The 21,240-nt window shown below is 48.8% G+C and overlaps 1 protein-coding gene across 1 annotated transcript; it reads right to left on the bottom strand.

Moving 5' to 3' along the window:
• Positions 1 to 742: 742 nt before the first annotated feature.
• On the bottom strand, positions 743 to 21,117 carry Tmem269 (transmembrane protein 269). Its single transcript, XM_050161248.1, has 6 exons — positions 12,742 to 21,117; positions 9,379 to 9,508; positions 6,123 to 6,220; positions 5,095 to 5,238; positions 4,314 to 4,517; positions 743 to 1,024 (listed from the first exon to the last, which is right to left on the bottom strand). Exons 1-6 carry the CDS (start codon positions 12,806 to 12,808, stop codon positions 903 to 905), a joined length of 765 nt encoding a protein of 254 aa, XP_050017205.1. The 5' UTR covers positions 12,809 to 21,117; the 3' UTR covers positions 743 to 902.
• Between the last annotated feature and the right edge of the window lie 123 nt (positions 21,118 to 21,240).

Raw genomic sequence — 21,240 nt, 5'->3', positions numbered from 1 at the left:
GAGCCACCTTTAATCTGTGCCACACTTCTGGTGGCAGCCTATATAAAAAAGGACACGGGAGAAGGAAGCGTGCTCTCTTTGCCTGCTTGCCCCCACTATGAAATCACTTCACTGGCATTAGAGCCTCCTTCTACAAGCTGAGACATCCAGCCTCATAAACTGAACAACTACTGGATTCTTAGACTTTCTCTTGGTAGACAGCCATTTTTGGACCAGCTAGATCACAGCTAGCCACTCTAATAAATGCCATTTATAGATAGATAGATAGATAGATAGATAGATAGATAGATAGATAGATAGATAGATAGATAGATAGATATTCATTCTATCCTCTCTGTTCCTCTAGAAAACCTTAATACACCAGGTGATACATTTGGGCTGCCAACTTTCTGAGATAGAGTATCATGTATCCGAGGCTGGCCTGGGACTCCAGATCCTAAGCTGAAACTCAAACCAGCCCAAACTTATCTTAGAAACAAAAGTCTACCCTACATGACTGATACAAGGATTACCCAGGCCATCGGTGATGGTGCACACCTTTAATCCCAGCACTTGAGAGGCTGAGGCAAGTGGATCTTTGAGTTTGAGGCCAGCCTGGTCTACAGAATGAGTTCCAGGACAGTCTGCACAACACAGAAAAACCCTGTTTCAAAAAAAACAAAACAAAACCAAAAAAAACCTGTTTCAAGTATTACCCAAAAGGGGGCCTGAACCCTGAATAAGGAGAGAGAAACAAAGGCTTCTGGGCCCACTGTGGGTTGTTGTGATTCAAGACCAGAGACAGCAGATAACAATACAGGCACCAGGAAAGCTTTAGTGAGGATGAGGCAGGTCTTGGTCCAGTGTGCTAAGTGCAGAGCCCACAGAGCCAGCAGGAGTAGTGAAGTCACGGTTCCCCCTCGCTAGAGCTTAATACAAACCCCCGTGCCCCACAGGGCATCTGGGAAGAAGATGTAGGAGAGCGACCAGATCAAGCAGTATAAGGCGGTGAGTGAGAACGGGGAGAAAAGGAGCATGACGACACCTGCAAAGAGAAGCAGACCCTCAGTTTCATGACGTGCCTCCCGTGGCTCCTACCCCACCCCCGGTCCCCCACAGGCCTCTCCCAGAGCTGAGGAAACTGCAGCAAGAGAAGCAAAAGCCCCGTGTTTACGTTCAGTTTAGTAAGGATATGTAAGCCCCTAGTTGGAAGCTAATGCAATCTCAGGGTCCATTCTGTTTGAGGTCAGACCAGAAGCCAAGTTCCGGCCAAGACTGAATTCAAGTTGGCCAGAGCCTTTTCAGGGGGAAAACATCTTCCTGGTTGTTTGAAGTTTAACATGCAATGTTCCATGCTTGAGGCTGCTTACGGAGTGGCCTCAGGCTCACACCAATAGCACTGAGTAATCAGAGTGACTCGCTCTGCCCAGGCTGTGCAAGTAGTCTGTGCTCAACAGCCACTTCCCTTCTCGAGTCTGGCATTCGGTACCTGCTAAGGCAGTGGGTACCTGTGTGAGTCTCTGGTGACCTTCCCTGCAAGACAATGCTTCATGTGCATGACCACAGTTCAAGGCCTGGGAAGTAGAGTGTGGCTGTCATATGTGGTCACTTCCCACACACCTTTTCCCTCTCGTGATTTTGAGTCACATCCTTTATTTTTGTTTTTGTTTTAGTTTCTCTGTTATAGCCCAGCTGTCCTGGAACTGGCTCTGTAGACCAGGCTAACCTAGAACTCGAGAGCTCCAGCTACCTCTGCCTCCTGAGTGCAGGGATGGAAGTCAGGTGTAACCTCCCGGCCCACCTCCTTGTGTTCTGGTTAGGTCTTAGCTATGAGCACAGCAGCATGCCCAGTCCTCCTAACAAATCACTGGACCTAGACCTAGTCTCAGGAACTCCCAAGACAATGAAATTTCACATGAAACACATCAGGCACAAGGACTCCAAAATTAGGGGCGCATCTACTCAGTACTGGATACTCTGCCAGGTGCTACCAATTGCTTCACTTAGACTTCATAATGCTCCCATGACTTAAAATTACCTCTATTTCCTCATAAGAGATCAGGAGGAAATAACCTACACAGGGGCCTGATTCAAGGCCTGACCTTTAAAAACTAGACATTTTAACCCTCAGTTAACAAGAATATGGGGCAACAATAGTCTTATGGCCAGCTCTCATGTAGCCCAGGCTGTCCTCAAACTTGCTCTGTAGCTGGGGATGACTTGAACTTCTGGTCCTTCTGCCTTCAGCTCCACAGTGCTGAGATTACAGGTGCACACCACCACAGGCAGTGCAGTACCAGAGATCAAACCTCAGGGATCCGAGCAAGCCAAGCAAGTACTCTGCCAACTGGACTATGCCCAACCTGACCAACATGTATTCTGTGAGAACCTGTTAGATCGTAACAGGTGACCTAACAAAAGGTTACTTCCAGGGGAAAGAATCAGTTAATGTGCTAGAGTTTCAGCATAGTATAGTATAGTATAGTATAGTATAGTATAGTATAGTATAGTATAGTATAGTATAGTATAGTATAGTATAGAGACCAATCATGGATCTGCCAAGAAAAGGAGGCAAGGTTTAAAATCGGAATTGTCCTAAAAATAGATGACATTATCTCCCCAAAGCTAGCCACGGGTCAGCTCCTTGAAGTTCTGTAGGGAAGAGGGGTCCTCAGTCTAAGGTGACCGGCTGTCTCCAGGCAAGCAGAGTATCTACAGCGTCCACTCTGAAATGTGCACAATACTGGCATTAACAGGTGTCAGAATCTATGAGATGCCATTTCCTCCTTAACTCATACAACAAAGCCACCCAGGAGTCTCACGCTAAGTGTGTGGTTTATTTTGAGCAATGGGGATCAACTCCAGGAACAATGACCTCTGAGGAAAACACTTGCTATGAGCTGGGAGAGGGGAGGTAGAAAAGATGGAGCCAGCAATTGCCATTTCCAGTCCAGGACCCTCACAGGACTACCTCATTGCCTCATTCAGTTGCCGGGAGCCTGTAAGCTTCAGGAACTTGGAACTGAGTTCAAGATGGTGAGGTGCTAGTCCAAGTTTATACACCCATATGCGGGAGTCAGAGGTTCAGCTGAGGCACGTTTAGCTACAAACCCAGATTCTCCTCACCATTCTGCCTCTGCCACCTAGGGCACAGGAGAGTCAGCACCCAGAACTTGGTCAAGGAGACTGTACTAATGCCACATAAGATATGAACCTGAAGGAAACATGCTTGTACGACCCAGAGTGCATTAACAGCAAAGGGATAATGGGAGAAACTCAAGCCCCCAGAGATGCTTTTCTTGTTGGCTTGCACACCTTAAAGGAAGCCCTAACTCGGGACAAATTGTGAGCATCCTACATGAACTTCCTCCTTCAATGTCAGCTCTCGTTCCAATACTTATTTCAAGTCCAGTCACCTCTCTTCAGCCTTGACATCACCACTTCTGAAAACCTCCCCCTGGTGCTCCCTTGTCTGTTCTGTTAGTCCAGTGACGCCTGGAAGCGGCTGCCCTCATTATATATCACTTGCTGCCTGGATCCCACCCAAGGCATCTTATTTGCCTTTAAGATCAAATCCCTAATCCTGCCCAGTCTGCCCACTTCACTGGCCTAAGTTTTTGTTACTGGCTTTCCACACAAGTTCAGCCACACTGCTCCCTTCCAGCACCTTCTCGGCCTCCCATCATCACAGGACAGCAGCCTCTGCCTGAACCACTCTTCCTGCTCTTCCCTGAGCTCATCTCTCCAATCTCGCTTAAACCTCCTCCCTGAAGAGCATTTCCTCCTCTCATGCCATCCCAGAGGATGACCAGCGAGTCACCCTGTGCTTTCCCAGAGCATCAAAACTGCTTGTAGTTACTTTATTGTTTCAGACAGAATTTCACTCTATAGCTCAGGGACTCACTATATCTTGAACTTGCAATGATCCTCCAGCCTCAGCCTCCCAAGAACTCCCAGCTTTGTTTGTTCCCAATTGTTTTCACCATTTTTATTCACTAGTTTGTTTTGCTTTTCAGTAACTTTCTTGGCTGTCTCAGGCAGGGACTATGTCTAGTTCGCCAGAGTGACCCCTGTACCTGGCACATAAGCATGCACTCCTAAATTCTACTGATCTCATTAACATGAAGTAGATATGTATTGGGCACTGGAAATCAGAGCACAAAGAAAACTTCCGTGGGTGTGAGCGCATTTAGTATTTTCAGGCATTTAAAGTGTGCCCTATGTTGGTTAACAACAAAGCTGACGGCGAAGGATACGTGAGGACGAAGCACATGGACACTGCCGCTGGGAGAGACAGTGTGACCGTAAACACTGTGGCAGTGATTTGAACTCACCTCCCATATAAACCACTTTTTTCCAGTTCTCGGACTCCAGGATTTCATCATGTGGGTAGCAACTCTGGTCGATCATGAACAGAATCATGAGTGAAGCCATGCAGCAGAGAATAAAGGTGTTGCCCTTGGTCAGTAGGCAGGTGGAGGCCAAAACACAGGAAGCATAGGGACAAGGTAGACCTTTGTATGCAGAGGGTCCTCCTTCTAGGGAGAGATCATAGAATGAGCTGTTTCCTGGCTCCAAGGGCATCTATCAATTTGGGTCTCCTCTCCCTGAGCTACCAGATGCCCTTAGCCCAGGGGTGGGGAGGAGTATGTAGGTCATTTGGTTATTACAAGCTGATGCTGCACAGGTTTGGGTTGGTTTCTGGGGGACAGCAGGCAATCAGCATAGACCCGGTGTGCCCACACCTTAACAGGTCCTTGGAAGGCGAGGCTGAGCTCACTGCTGGGTTTGCACCCCCTTTCTGTGTGGTCTTTCGAGCTGTCCTCACTACCACAGCTTCTTTTGTTTGGGGGAACTGGAGTTCTCTAGAACTCCATTTCTGGAGTGTGTCTACTATACAGATATAGTACAGAAAAGAGACATAACTCCTGAAGAAGCAAGGACTTGTTTCTCCCAGACCAGGGCTCTGCCAATACAGCCCTCAACCTCCAGCAGGCGTGGGACTCATGAGGAGGAGGAGGAGTCCATGAGTGTCCCCTAGCTTCTGGCTCCCAGCAGTTTCTCCTGCCCCTTGAATCCCTATCACAGTCCTGAGATAGACTGGGTTCCACTCACCAGTTGAGTAAAAACACAGGCGGAAGGAAGTGGTTAACACATAGATGACGGCCAGAAACCCATTCAGAGGCCCATCCACACCAAGGAGCAGAGCCGAGGCCAGGCCAAAGGTGGTGAAGACAGCGAAGTCGTTCAGTTCGAGTCCTGCTTCAGAGGTCAAGGTTCACTCACAAGCATGCAGTCTACACCCCAGCCTCTCTTGGATGGCTGGAGCAGGGACAGCTGGGATGCTGGGGTCTCAGAGGGCAGCAGCTGCTCCCTAAAGATGGTCTGTAGATCAAAGCCTGGGTCCTCCCCCCACTCCCAGCTCTCTCTCTGCTGGTCCTTGCCACTCAATATGCAAGGCTTAGCACCCAAGTTCACAAGCCTCAGGACCTTTTTCAGGAAAAACCTTATGTGGAAACATCTCGAAGTATTTTGAACCAGCTGCTTTGCCTGGGGATGTCTCTCATCCTCTCACTGACCCTCATTATCCCCTTCACTTCACTAATAAATCTACAGCGCATCTTCCTCACTAAGAATGAAGGTGACCCCAGGGAACACTTGGAAGGCAGGAAAGGATCAACAGCAAAGAAAATGCTTGATTAACTCCAAGTGAAATCTTACCTCATAAAACTCACAATAGCCATAATAATGTACTACAGAGTATAAACAAGACCAGAATCCTTAGCAAAATCGCATAACCCAAAAGAAGAGGAAATGGGATTGGAGCAGAGAGGTGAGGGCGGGGCTAAGATGGGGAAGCCAGCCAGCCCAGGAGATGGGTCCAGCCCAGGAGATAGGTCCAGCCCAGAAGATGGGTCCAGGCTGCAGGAGTTGGGTCCAGCCCAGGAGATGGGTCCAGCCCAGGAGATGTGTCCAGGCTGCAGACAGCCTCACTTCTGGGGCAGGATGGCTTCCTCTATTGGCATGTGAACAATTGGGGGTGACTGAGGAAGGTCTGCCTGGTGTCAGAGGGATGGACGGTAGTAGCCTGAGATGGATGCTCCCCCAGGGTAGGGATTAGAGGGCCCCAAGGTTGAACTCACCTAATTTGTGGCAGATGTGGAGGTGCCTGATCATCGTCCCTACTGCCATGTCTAACAGGAAGCTGATCAAAAGCATCCAGGAAGCACAGAGGGATTTCCTAGAGTGCAGGCCAGCAGGGCAGCTTCTCTTAGTCCCCACTGGACAAGTGCACACTCAATGCCTACGCTGCGCACACTCAATGCCTACGCTTTGCTCACTCACATCCCTTCCGGCATACACTGCTCTGAGTGTTTTACTCACCCCCTCGTAGATGGCTCTATCCCTCCCAAACTCCCCCAATACATAGTCTCTTTATAATTCTTTAAGTGTTATGTGTCTGAGCTGTTTTGCCTGCATATGCATCTGGACACCACATTCAATACACTGCCAGGGAAGATCAGAAGATGTGGGATCTCATGGGACTGGAGTTACAAACGACTGTAAACCACACCATGTGGGTGTGGATAAGCAAACCCAGGTCCTCTAGAAAAGCAGCCAGTGCTCTTAACCACTGAGCCATCTTTTCAGCCCCAACCAATAGTTTAAAGAGGTTCCCTGACACTCCCAAACCCTCCAGTAATCACCAAAGTCCCTTCCAACTCTTCTTTCTTAGTGGGGGAGGGTGTCTCAAGACAGGGTTTCTCTGTGTAGCTCTGGCTGTCCTGGAACTCGCTCTGTAGACCAGTTTAGTTTAGCCTCAAATCCAGTGATCCACCTGCCTCTGCCTCCTGAGTGCTGGGATTAAAGACGTGCACCACCACCGCCCAGCTCCTTCCAGTTCTTAAGCCTCAATGTATGTGACAGCACAGGCCCCTTCCTTGTTCCTAGTGCAGCCTCTACCACTATCCCCCTGGGGCTCTTCAGATAAATTACTGCTTGTCTGTGTCTCTTTCTCCACTCATGAAATGAAGGATTTGTGCTATGTCCTCTCCTCTCTTCTCTTCTCCCCTCCTCTCCTTTCCTTTCTTTCATTCTGTGGTGGTTTGAATGAGAATGGCCCCCATAGCTCACACATTCCAATACTTGGTCCCCAGTCGGTGGAAGTGTTTGGAAAGGATTAGGTGTGGCCTTGTTGAAGAAGCCGTGTCACAGGGACAGACTTTGAGGTTTCAAAAGACTCCTGCCATTCTCAGTGTCACTCTCTCTCTCTCTGCCTCCGGCTTTCAGATCAAGACACGCACCCTCAGCTGCTTCTGCTGCCGCCTGCCTTTGCTCTGCCACCATGGACTAAACCCAGCTAAACGCTGTCTTTCCTAAGTTGCCTGTCATGGTGTTTTGCGACAGCAACAGAGAAGGTAACTGAAACACCTGTTCTTCAGGAGCCTCTGACCCTGAAGGGTTTCTCAGTGAGACCTGGGGCTCGGTGGGGCAAGGCTGGATGGCCAGTGAGCCCCACAGAATCTCTGCCTCTCCAGCACTGGGATCCTGAGGGCACAGCACTGTGCTCAGCTTTCTTCCATGGCTGCTCAGAACTGAATGCAGGCCCTCATGCTCGGGCCACAAGCACTTCATTGCCTGAGAGATCTCCCCCAAACTTTGGATCCTCCTGCCTCCACCTCTCAAGTTCAGGGATTACAATTTTATGCCACCATATCTAACTAAATTCTGACCGTCCTACAATGTTAACCATCTGGTACTTTTTGTTTTTTCTTCTTCAGTACTGGAGACTGGAGCTCGGGCCTCACACATTCCAGGCAAGCGCTTTTCCATGAGCTATTCCTGGTCAGGGTTTGCGTATTCTTTCCATTTCTGAGCTTTAAATTAATTCCATTTGGCCTGAGATCACCTTCTTTATGACTTCTAGTCTTTTATATGGCTAGAATGCAGACAGACCCTCTAAGAGAGCCTAAGAATTCTATGCATTCTGTTGTTCTTGGACAAAGTGTCTGCAGCTGTCAGCCACAGCCAGACACCGGAAGGTGTGGCCAAGATGAATATGCTTGCTGGTTTTCCGTGGATGAGCGATAGGTGTTGACATTTCCACCTGTAGTATGGATCTGCCAGTGTCTGCCAAGATCTCCTGGGTTTGATGCGTGTGTGGCAAGGATCCATCAGTGTCTCCCACATCCTCTCACATTCCTCATTGCACCTCATCCATCATGAGATGCTCCCATATGGTCCCTTTGTGAGCGGCCACACAGTCCAAAGGGAACCTGCCCATGGAGGTCTACTGCCAACCCTGCCCCTGATTACGATGCTTAGGTGACCCAGCAGAAGCAGAGAGCCTGACCTCTGACCTCAGCCATCCCCAAACAACTTCAACATTTGTTTAGACTACAACTGAGTTCTAAAGGGACCTGAGGCTAAATGAAAATAACAGAACCTACAATCATAACACAAAATTACCCTCTCAGTGGATTTGGCTAAACTGAGATTTTCCTACCACAGATGTGCATTCTCCGTTTATTAGACTCCAAGTTCATGGATGAAAAACAGATACAGAAAGAAGCCACATGCTGGTCCTGGAGAATCAGGCACACCAGGAGTGCATCTGAAAGTTTCCTTTAAAGAACTGAGCTGCCGGTGCTGGAGAGATGGCTCAGAGGTTAAGAGCACTGGCTGCTCTTCCAGGGGTCCTGAGTTCAATTCCCAGCAACCACATGGTAGCTTACAGTACATGCCAGAACACTGCATACATAATAAATAAATAAATAAATATTTTAAAAAAAAAAAGAACTGAGCTGCCAAAGGCCTCGAAATAGAACCCAACTTACAAGAACATAAACTGCTCCTGCTTTCTTGGTGGCACCTTAAGTAGGACAATCTCCAGAAGAGTGCTAACATTGGGTATTCAAGTCGTATGTTCTCATTCAAGAGCCAGAAACTATGAGTGAAGCCAAGTGAGGTGACAGTCCCAGAGGTGGGAGGTGGAGGCAGAAGGATCCGAAGTTCAAGGCCATCCTAAGCCATGTAGTGAGTTCAAGACCATCCTGGGCTCAATCAGGGAGAGGAAAGAGGTTGGGGAAGGGCCTATGAATACTACTATGCATCTTTTTTTTTTTTTCTCCTACAGCCACTCCGAACTGCCATAGCTTGAAGGAACAAGGAAGATTGATTATAACACAAACTCTTCATGGTACAAAAGGAGACCGCAGCTCAGAGATGAACCGAGATGAAGTCGCTTACCAGAAAGGTAGCAACATGAAGGCCATGATCCTGGCTTTGAAACTAGTGTAGTATCCCCATCCCCAAGTAGATCTTTCAGCCGCAGGGGCTAGGTCTTTCGAGTCTGCCCCCCCTTCTTCAGGCTAAGCGCGGGCTGTGCCCCAGACCTACCCGCTGAAGCTGCAGAAGATGGAGAAGAGCCCCAGGACCATGTTGGCCAGGGACAAGGCGTTAATAACATCCTTCCAGGAAAGTTCCTCCACCTGAGGAATGGTCTGCTCATGGCTCAAGATCTGCTGACCTGTGGCCCAGGAGAGAGGTGCACAGGGTTCCCAAGGTCAAGGGGTCTGGAGAGAGCTCTCAGAGACCCCATCCCAGAACTGCCTCTCCACATCCTATCTCACTGATTGAGAATACAAGTTAGCAAGGAGACACCAGAGATAAGCTCAGCAGTAGCGCATGGTCATCCCATCCTCCCTTGTCCTGGTCCCATGGCACAGACATCCTCCCAGGAGCCTTTTGACGCCTCAAAGGCCTCCATCTGAGAGATAGGGCTCGTCATAGATTAATGGCTGACTAAGAGAGGCTATGCCACTCCGAGCCTCAGAGACCTCAGAGCACACCACAACACCGGTCCCATCTCCAACAGAGAAGGAAATCAACTCCACAGAATGGATGTGACAGCATTCAGTGGCTCCCCAGCACCTTCCACTGTTCTGTCCTCTGGTCTGGGCTAATTTAAAGGGTATACTCTTTCTTCCCCTATTCTATGAATGAAGAACCTCAAGTTCAGCAAATTGGCAACATCTGCTCAATGTCCCACAGTAAGTTAGTAGAAGCAAACCCCGCTGCTTGATCCTCATCTGCTGCCGTTTCTGGCCGCAGCAGGAGGTGGTTTGGGGGCTAGACCTGAGGAGGTCACTGGGATGCATGCCAGCACAGGCCAGGCCTTTGACCACCATGGCATCTCGCACAGCAGCAGGGAGCCAGCTGGGCGTCCATCTTCACAGTCTTGACTTTGTTTTTACACTATGCCCAAACAAAGGTGCTCCTTACACATCAACCGTCTGTGTCCTCTCTGAGACAGACAAGCCCCACTATTGGGATAAACACATCGGTCACACAGAGTAGCCCTACCCTTGAGACGTAGGAGCAATTCTCCTTCTCGCATTCATTTTCTCTTAAATCCTTCACTCATTTCGAGGCTCAGGCTTGGCCTCCAAACAGGTCCTCTGGACAGTTCCCAGCCCTTAAGGGCTGAGCAAGAATTGAGACAAGACCAGATGTGGCTGCACACATCTTTAATCCTAGCATCTGGAAGGCAGAGGCAAGTGGATCTGTGAGTTCAAGGCCAGCCTGGTCTACATCATGAATATCCAGGACAAAGCTACATAGTAAGTCCTGTCTCAATAAATAAATAAATAAATAAATAAATAAATAAATAAATAAATAAATATAAAAAAGGGATTGAGACAAACTATGATCTTTAAAAAAAAGAAGAAAAAAACCGGCCACCAAGATGTCCAGTGCTCCAAGGGGCTGGACTTGGGTCTGGGACTGGAATATCCTAAGGCATCACTGAAGGACTTGTTGTTCCCATAGGCAGCCTCAGTCACCCAAAGAATCAACAACTGTGTGACCAAAGCCATCGGGATTAACACCTAAGATAGGAAATGATGTAAGACTGGGAAAGCTGGGAGTGAAGGGGAAAAGATTTTGGCTGCACCACCCCACTCCATCAATCTCCACAGCCATCTCTCCTGTTTCGAGGCAGCCAAGCCCTGCAGGACTGGATACTCAGTGCCTGGGCCAGGCCCTGGTCACCTGCCAGTCCACCTACCATCGTCTTGAAGAACAGCAACTCTGTCTCTGCCGCTCAGGGCAGGTGAGCAGATGGCCAGTTTTCCAACAGACACTGCCTCATTTGTGCTAATTCACAGATGTTTTAGCCGTAATTAATGATCAGTCACCTGCTGTACCGTCTACCCCGTCCACAGAGCATTGGACACCTGGGATCCCCTTTGGTCCTGTGGGCTCAGTCTGGCAAGGGCTGTCATCCCTGCTTATATATCCCAAGGAAGGCAAACACAACAGAGAGGGGAAAGCCGTGGGAGTGGTCACTTGGAAGTTACAGGATGGGGCTCAGTTCTGCCTTGAGTGTTCTCTGTACTCTGCCATCTGTCAGCAAACAGGAGTGTTTCTCAGGCTCTGTGCTTAGTCTAAGCTAAGAGAACCTCTGGGCCGCTGCCTTCAAAGAACAATCAGTCAGTCTGTCTGTCTAAAGCAGTGGTTCTCAATCTGTGGATCGTGACCCTTCTAGGGGGTTAAATAACCCTTTCACAGGGGTCGCATATCAGATATTTATGATTCATAATAGCAAAATCACAGTATGAAGTAACAACAAAAATAATTTTATAGTTGGGGTCGCCACAACATGAGGAATTATATTAATGGGTCGCAGCTTTAGGCAGTGGAGAACCACTGGTCTAGAGAAATGAGACACAAGCATACAATTTTACAGATGGGAAAGTAAGCCTTCCAAATAGGAAAGGGCTTGTCTCAGAAAAGGTGGAGCCAGGACTTGAACTGAGTCTCCCCTTTCTTGGTTAAATGTGATTTGTAAAAACTATACACAGGTGGGGCTGGAGAGATGGCTCAGTGGTTAAGAGCACTGCCTGCTCTTCTAAAGGTCCTGAGTTCATTTCCCAGCAACCACATAGAGGCTCACAACCATCTGTAATGAGATCTGGTGCTCTCTTCTGGCCTGCAGGCATGCATACAGGCAGAACACTGTATACTTAATAAATAAATAAATCTTAAAAAAAAAAAAAAGAAAGAAACTAGGGCGGGCGGTGGTGGCACACGCCTTTAATCCCAGCACTCAGGAGGCAGAGGCAGGCGGAACTCTGTGAGTTCAAGGCCAGCCTGGTCTACAAGAGCTAGTTCCAGGACAGGAACCAAAAGATACGGAGAAACCCTGTCTCGAAAAACCAAAAAGAAAAAGAAAAAAAACTATACACAGGTCCCAGGAGCAAAAGGATGGGGATTTGAGAAGAAGGGCAGTTTAAGTCCCCAGAAATAGAGAGTAATCTACTCACTCCTACAGCAGGATACGTGTTTAGGAGCAAATCTGATGCTTGGTGCTGCGGACACAGAGATGCCTGTGAACTGATCTCTCAAGGAATAGTCAAGCAGAGGATGCAACCCAGCATGGAAGAAGAGACAGGACCACGTGAGCACCGAAAGGAACTGGCCTGCCTTGGGGAGGCTTTCAGAGGAGAGGTAGAATCTGCCCCAAGCAGATTCAGTCATATGCCAGGTTCTCGAATCTCTCTGGAGCCCAGCCCTGCTTAGCTCTCCAGCTTCCCCTGTCCAGCCCGGCTGAAACCCTTCTCTGGGGTCCATTCTTAGGTCTTGGGTTGGTCCTCTTTGAGGAGCCTCCTAACAGCCCACAGAGCCTATAAATGCTTATCTTGGAAGATTTCTTGTGCTCACCGGGTGCAACACCTGGCATTCTGTACTGGCTTCGCCTACCTTGTCTTCCTTTTTTCCTAGAGGGGACACAACTTGAGTGCAGACTAGGGTCCCCTGTGCCAAGCATGAGACCTAACAATAAAAGAGCTCAATGTTAGTTAATACAATACACCACTTAGGTCCTGTAGCTGCATGGATCTAATGTACCCAGAATCTAGCCCTCTTCGTTGAGGCCTCCGAGAAGCCATTTTTTTATGAAGATCCCCCCACACATCCCCTTCAGCTCAATCCTTATTGTTCACTTATTCTTTCCAATGCCTCTCTAGGCTAGACTTTGTCTTTTTGGTAAATAGAACAAGACCTGTGTGCTGCCCTTGGAAGACACAGTCTCCATGTACTAGGAGCTTGAAGAGACATGTTACGTGTAAGTAGGGCGTGTTTCAGTTGCCCTGGGTACACCAGGAAGCAAAGACCAAGTTTGAGGCAAGGCCAAGGGAGGATATCAACAACGTGGTGACATTTATCAGGGTCTCTAAGGATGGGGGAGGGTTTATTGCCAAAGAGAATTAAAAATACAGTAAGGTCCTGGCTCCCCAAAGCCAGGTGACTGAAGATCAAGTTGGTGAGGTCTAAGCTGACGCCCTCCCGGAGGTGGCTGTGGGCCAGCCCTGTGATGTCTGGGAAGGAAATAGAAGGAGGATTGGTAAGAAATTGAGGAACGGAAACTGAAGGTCAAACCGCAGGGCCGAAGTCGCAAAGTTCACATGACTGTGGGTTTCTAGAAAGAGGAATGAGTGAGGAGAAGGGTTCCCTCACCAGGCACCATGAGTGGCCGGTGAGGATGAAGGTATATTTTCCAGCAGTGGTGTCTCTTGTCCTTCTTCATCACGCACACTGCCACCCCTTCCCTGGAGGCCAGAGGCCATCTCCTGTAGAACCCTGCCTGCTTGAGAACAGGACACAACACTGCTCCCTCGCCAGCTTCCCCGTGTGCGGGTTGTCCGGGTAACCCCATTAAACCTAATTCTGTGGGATGACGAGGGGTTGGCTGGCTTGATGTCCCAGTACCTCTTTATTGCCCAACCAGCTCCATGTCAGTCGGGAAAGCTCACCTGGGGACCAGACATTCCTAGGTGGGGCTGGAGCCCCACAGCACTCTTTCCTGCAGCTGTCGAGGTGGAGGGGTCCAGCCCAGGCAAGGGTGCGTGGATGTGGGTCCAGTCTCTTAGGCCTGGCTCTTAGCTCACAATCCCGAGGTCAAGGGAGGGGCTGAGGAGTCTTAGGGCAGAGGCACCAGCGCCTCAATTTACAGATCTTGCAGTGGGCCGCTAGGGGCGGGGCATGGCGGACTCTCAGGGGGAGGGGTCTGCTTTCTGGATCCGCTGGATAAAACCATCATTCACTGAGGGCTTCTGCTTAGTGCAGAGACCCCGCCGGTTGGTTGAGTGCCTGGGATTGGAGGTGGGCTGGGAGTGAGTTGAAGGACTATAAAAAGCAGGCTGGGATCTACATTATGAAGAGCCCCATGGGTGTCAGCTCCGAGCAGGTATGGCCTTTCATAGGACTGGTTGGTTCTTTGTACCTATGAGGCGGTGTAGACATGTAATAACATTTCTAAGAGGGATGAGGACCTGAGGAACTGGGGCCCAAGAATGAAGACAATGTTTTTAGGTCAGGTTCTTTCAGAAAGGTGGTTCTGGTAGTCACTATAAAGAAAGGAGGCAGTAAGATGGAAGCTATGTCCGGGAATGGGGAGGCAGCCAGTGTGAGAGGAACCCTAAGCGTGTGAGGAAGGCCCTGAACAAGGACACAAGCCTTCATTTTTTGTTTTTGTTTTAAGACACTGTCTCACACCGTAGACAAGATTAACCTGAAACTGCATAGCTGAGGCTAGCCTTGTACTCATGTGATCCTCCTGCCGCAGCCTCCCGAGTACTGAGATTACAGGTGTGAGACACTCAGCCTTGGAAAGAAACAATGTTGGACGACGTTCTAAGTAGGGTCCACCCTTACCTGTCCCACATCCACTCCACACTAAGGATAAAGTACACCAGCAGGAGGATCCAGAGCCCAGAGAATATGCAATAGAAAGGGTGGGGCTAAGAGGCCATGTGACACAACAATCAGCAAGGAAGAGAGGACCTAACTGAGCCCAGAGGCCATCAGACACTGGGCTGGAGCACATCCATGGTATCTCCCTGGGTCTTAGACTAGCCCTGCCAGTCAAGGAAATGGTCGATCAACAAGTTCATTTACTGTCGGCTCCACCCAACCCCACCTGGGTTGGGGATTGTAGGCTTATTATAAGCGCTTGCTCAGTGTGTTCGAAGGCCCTAGACTTAATCCCTAGCACCTAACATTAGAATAAGAACTTGCAGAGCTGAGACCAGAAAAGAATCTGACACTAAAGTCAGACCTGGGTGTCTCTAAAAACAGGCAGGAGTCGGAATTGGGCGGGTGGAGGGCTGGCAAGATCGTGCCACAAGTGCAGTCAACACCACTGCCCTCTGCGGCTCTGTGGAGGGTCACACGGAGCCTGGGGATGTTTTGAAACAGATGTTGGGATACTGCTAGCAATAAAGGATGCTGCTGGTGGTCTCTGTGGAAACACTCAGGGTGGGGAAGGAAGCAAGGAGACCCACCAGGAAACTACTGCCTTAGGCTAGACATGTAGGTGGCTTGGACCAAGGGAAAAGGGGGTCTGATGTGGGGATGTATTTTAAAAGCAGAGCTCATTGGCATGCGGGGAGCAAATGGAATAAAGGATAGCGTAACTTTTGTGAACTAAATAACGTGAGATAGGTGACCGTGGGAATGCCGAGAATGTGAAAGGCTTCGGGGTAAACAGAGTTCCTGTGGACACATTAAGTTTGTAATGACTGAGTCAAGTAGAGAGGACAAGTATAGCAGCAGGACAAATGTGCATGAACAGAACACAGATCAGAGCCTGGAACATGTGAGCTGGCAGCTTAAGGCATGGGAATGGGTTAGAGCATGCAGGGGGAGAAAGTGCCAAGAACCTGGCCCCAGAGCAAGTTTGGATTCAGAAAAAGTAAAGTAGAAGAGATCAGGATAAGACAATATTCCAAATCTAGATGCGGACAAGCACTTTAGTGGGAGCCCCAGCCTCAGTGCCCCTTCCCAGGGTACCCCCAGCTGATTTCTACCTGGATAGGTTCTGACACACTTTCAAGTAGTGAGTGACCCCACTGAATCAAATCTTTACAACCATCCAAGTCCAGTTTCTCCAGGCAGGCACTTTAAGCGCCAGCTCCTTACGAAACAAACTTACCTTCGGCACACATGGTGAATGCCAGAGACATGGGTTCAGTTGTTTATGCATAGTATAATGTTGGGGAAATTACTCCTCTGGCCATGGCTAACCTCCTCTACGTGCCAAACACTGAACACTGAGTGAGCGCTTCCCACATTGTTCACACTTTCATCGTGCTTTTATTTGACTTTGGAGGCTGAGTGGATGTACACATTCTCAGAAAGGCTGTCCACCTTGTTGGGTTTTTTCTTGGGGGCGGGGTGGCTGAGATCCACCAACTAGGCTAGGCTCGTCAGTGAACTCCATCCTGCCAGCACTGAGGTTACAAGCCTGTGCGACCGTGCCCAGATTTTTTAAATTCAATTTTATGTGCACTGGTGTTTTGCCTGCATGAGAGGGTGTCAGATCCCCTGGAACTGGAGCTACAGACAGGTGTGAGCTGCCATGTGGGTGCTGGGAATTGAACCTGGGTCCTCTGGAAGAGCAGCCAGTACTCTTAACTACCAAGCCATCACTCCATCCCCCATGCCCAGATTTTTTAATGTGGATGCTGAGGATCAAACTCAGGTCCTGTTTATGCAACAAGTATTTTATTACCTATCTCCCCAGTTCCCCATACACCTTTTTTTCACTTCTTCAAAACAGATGTTCCCTTGTTGCTGTGCAAACTAGTCTGAAACTGCCATCCAGACCCCTGCCTCAGCCTTCTAGGCTCTGAGAGTAAAGGTGTGTACTAGAGACATGTATGCATCCCACATTGGCCAAACTCCTTGTGTTTGTCACCTCTGTAGAGCTCTAGAACACTGCTGGGGTAAACGTGACCTAGGTGGCTATGACTGTGGTTATGACTGGACTCAAAGCAAACAGCTTTGCTCAACCCTGATCTTATCACTGCTATCTGAATAGCCAGGAGCCACGTTCTGAACTGGAAATGGTCCTGCTCAGACCTCCTGGGTGTTGGGCCACAAGAAGATTAAATCAGATAAAGGGAACATCTGATAGAACTAAAGTTCCCTAGACAGCATCATCTCTTCATCTATGGCTAGTATCTTTTTTTTTTTTTTTTTTTTTTTTTCGAGACAGGGTTTCTCTGTGGCTTTGGAGCCTGTCCTGGAACTAGCTCTGTAGACCAGGCTGGTCTCGAACTCACAGAGATCCACCTGCCTCTGCCTCCCGAGTGCTGGGATTAAAGGCGTGCACCACCATCGCCCAGGAATGGCTAGTATCATCCATGTTTGGGGAACAAGTCTTGAGAAGGTAAATACACAAGTAAGGCCTCCTTCCAGACCCCTGGGGTGGAGAGGCGCTCAGTCAGTGGCTACACCCAGTGAGCCTGGGCAGAGTCAGCAAGGTAGATTTTTGAAGCAAATACAGATCACTATTTATGCTAGAAAATATCAGAATGTCTGTAACAGGGTCCCAGATGTTAGCACAACTGACTCCATGATGGAAGTATCATTCAGGCTGTAAAACATGTAGATAGCACCATCTGCCAAGATGAAAACAAAGACCTAATCCATCAAAGTCCACAGTTCTGGGAAAGTCTCTAAATGAACTAACCTTCCATTTTGGCTTCTGTAGCTCTGCTTCTGGCTGACTATGCTTGTTAACTGATGTCAACCCAGGACATGGATTTTGTACTTGAAAGGTCACCCAGAGAAAGGCTTGAGGGTACATTGGGATCCCTGAATAGCCAGTGTAGTCACCAGCGGGCTAATAAGACTTTATATTGGCTTAAACCCACATCCAAGTGGTCTCTGGTGAATACCCCACGTCTTTCTCTTCCACATTTTGTTGAGTGGATCAACACACTTTAGCCAGAAATTCAAGAACTGCCCAAGATCCCCTCCTCTCATGCATGTCCTCACATTTTATTAGCTAACAAGGTAGCAGTCTATCGCACTTCAACATGCTATGCATCATCACATCAGACGGTGCTCACTCTAAGTCACACCACTGGTATGTAGCTCTAAGGGGAGAAGTCAAAACCAAACAGGGAATCGGAGAGATGGCTCAGTGGGTGGTGAGTGCGTGCTGCTCTTGCAAAGTCTGACATCTCTAGCCTCTGTGGGTATCTGCATATGTGCCCAGATCCCCTCCCCCCCCCCAAAAAAAAGTAACAGGCCACTGACTTCTAGGAGCACTCGAATTCCAGATATATGAACACAGAGGAATTAATTCCACTGTACAACTAACACAAGGGGGCACCTCACACTCCAGTGCTGCTAGCTGGCTTCGAGTTCAGGAGTACAGACCTTGGTTCCCATCCCATAGCCCAGCCAGCATTCACTTCAGCTCCTGTACTTCCAAAGCGGCCAGGCTGCCATCAACGCCCTTCATGTTATTTTTGTCAACTGCCTTCCTTTTCCTGGCACTGACCTCTTTAGTTAAGAGTTTTCTAGCCAGGTCAGTCTTACCACACCCCTTGTAAAGACCAGGATGACTTTGCTTGAAGAGGTTAAGAGCATATCCAATAAATTCCATCCAAAAAGAACCCTCCCTAAGCCCCGAAAGACAAGCCTCCTATACACTGGAAGTCTTCCTGTATTCTACAATGGCCTATGCATACCTCCACTAAGTCCTTGTACCACGTTGTAATTGCTAATCTGCTTGTTCCCCTAGCAGACTGTGTGCTTCTTTGAAACAGGGCCCTGTGCTGAGATAATCCTCTAGAAACTGGAAATGAGAAGGCACTTGGTGTAGCGAGCTGCGTGGTGTCACACCTGATGGAGATGTATAATCAACTCCTGAGATGGCTAAGGCCTGACCTATGCTATGATCACGCAATGATTATCAGCTGCCTGCATATGCGTGAACCTATGGGCAGTGCCCACCTGGCAGTTCGGGGTTGGCAGCCCATGCCTACTTAAGGGCTGGGAGAGGTTTGCCCGGAGAGAGAGGGAAAGAGAGAAGGAGAAGGAGAAAGATTGCTGTGAATAAAGTCCTGAAAACTGCTGCAAGAAGAGGTCCGGGTGTTGCATTTTCCTTGCTGGTCGAGGGTGGACGCGACAACTTGGTGCTAAGGAAATCACCAGGACAAAGGGATGAGGGCTGTCGGAGAGTAGCTGCTGCATACACTCATTGGCCCTAATCCCCCATTCGTCATCCCTCAACCAGGCAATCAGATTAACCAGGTAAGAGCACTGGCACTACCTGGTGGCCAAAATGGGAAGTACATCTTCTTGGACAAGAAGTTTCTCTTTGGAAACCACTGATCTCCAGGCGCAGCTCGCTGCTGGAAATACCAAAAGTGAGAGAAATCTACATTTTCAGTGATTCAGCGTGATACTGCACGCCAAAGGATCTGAGAAAGATAGAGGGAACCGGAATGTATCCAGGAGGTTATTCTGCCAGTGCTGTGTGCAGTCCAGATCCGTGGTATCAACACCATCCAACCACAATCGCCTTTTACCCTGAAAACATAGGTGCACTCTGCATCAGAAAGGATGGAGCTCACGAGCAGAACGGAGGTTCCAGCCTGTGGAGTCGCACCACAGAAATGCCATCTTTGCTGTATTGTCTAGAAGTCAGTCTCTAGGCCAGCCTACATTTAGGGGAGAGCATTACACAGGAGCGAGGAGATCAGGAGGCAGAGATCAGTGTTGAGATAGGAAAGGACACCTGTGGTAAGAAGCTGAGGGAGACCTCTATCTATCCATTAGCAGGTAGCCCAGCAATCTCCAATGAACCAAAATTCTGCCAAAATCACGTGAGCTTGGATGCAGATAGTAAGGCCCAGAGAATCCAGCCCTAGCCAAAAACCTGACTACAGCCTTGCAGTACCAAAGAAACCCTGAGGCTGAAGACAGTGAAACCACGAGTAGGTGAGTGTCGCCTTAAACCACTAGCCCTGCGACAATGCTTACCTCCTTACAAACTACGCACTACTCAAAACCATCATTACCACCAGGTCAGAACCTCCTCAAGACCTGGGCAACATTCCGGAGTCAGGATCCAAAACACCCCAGGAAAGTCTACCAGGTCTGCAGCTTCCCAGCGAGGGGCTTTCCGCAGCTCACACAAGACAGTTCTGTGTGAACAGAATGGCCATGTTCCTTGCTAGATTTCGGCTTCTTGTGCTAGGCATGGACCACTTCTAGCTCACAAGGTGCACTGTTCATAAGGGAAGCCGTAAACACCAAGACAGTGTATACCCGAAGTTGGGCCTGTGGGCTCCAGCACATATTCCTCACGTTCTTTAGAACACATTACAGTAGACGACACTGCAATGAAGAAGCAGTCACTCTGCTTATGCTATAAATTGAAACGAGGTAGAATCCAAAAAAGTCCACTCATAAGAGTTTTGGGCACAAAAGGCCCCATTCGGTACTGCTTGTCTGCAGTACTGGAGATGGAACCAGAGCCTCATGCATGCTGTGTAAACACGCTAACATTAAGCTACATCCCCGGTCCCTCTGCAGTTCATGACTTATTCAGTAAGCAATAAAAATGAGTTTCAATTAGCGTTAACATGTTAGGTGTGATGGTTCAGTCCACTAGGGAGGCTAAGGCAGGATTATCACATTGATCAAGGTTAGCCTGTGCTAGTCAGCTGCAGGCTAACCTGGGCTACAGAAAACCTATAAATAAATAATCCCAGTCAACCCACAATCTGTGGACAGGTGAGTGGTTTTTCTTGTTTTCACCCCCACTGCTCTACTCTCTTCCAGTCTCTTTTTGAAAAGATTTTAAATGTATAAATATGTATATCTGGGTGTCTAGATGGCTCATGGAAATCAAGTGTTATGAGATCTCCTGGAGTTAAGAGCTACAGGTGGGCCAGGCGGTGTTGGTGCACACCTTTAATCCCAGCACTCAGGAGGCAGAAGCAGGAGGAACTCTGTGAGTTCGAGGCCAGCCTGGTCTATAGAGCGAGTTCCAGGATAGGCTCCATAGTTGCTGAGAAACCCTCTCTCTTGAAAAAAAAAAAAAATTAAAAAAAAAAAACAATGGGTAGTTGTGAGCTGTCCAACGTGGGTGCTCGGAACGGAGCTCGGGCCCTCTAGCAGAGCCGCAAGCACCCTGAACTGCTGACCCCTCTCCAGTCCTTCCACACTCTATCTTAAAAATGCCATTTGATGGGCTTGTCCTGCGGGGTGCTGAGCTCAGGCTGTCCTAAGGAGGCTTCAGAGTGGGCTCAGACAGTAGCAGCCTTTGCGACCTCTTCCAGCCCTAAGCATCTGCGAGGTTTAGGATGGCTGCCTCGGTCTCCAGTCACTCTCACTAGGAAGGGCAGAAGGGCGAACCAGAAGGACGCCATGAGGACTGAAACTCTAGAATCAGCA

The sequence above is a fragment of the Alexandromys fortis genome, unplaced genomic scaffold, assembly GCF_014885135.2.
Source record: "Alexandromys fortis isolate MF-2015 unplaced genomic scaffold, M_Fortis_MF-2015_v1.1 scaffold_122, whole genome shotgun sequence".
Lineage (NCBI taxonomy): Eukaryota > Metazoa > Chordata > Mammalia > Rodentia > Cricetidae > Alexandromys > Alexandromys fortis.
The sequence above is the reverse complement of the archived record's forward strand: the minus strand, read 5'-3'. Positions and strand labels throughout refer to the sequence as shown.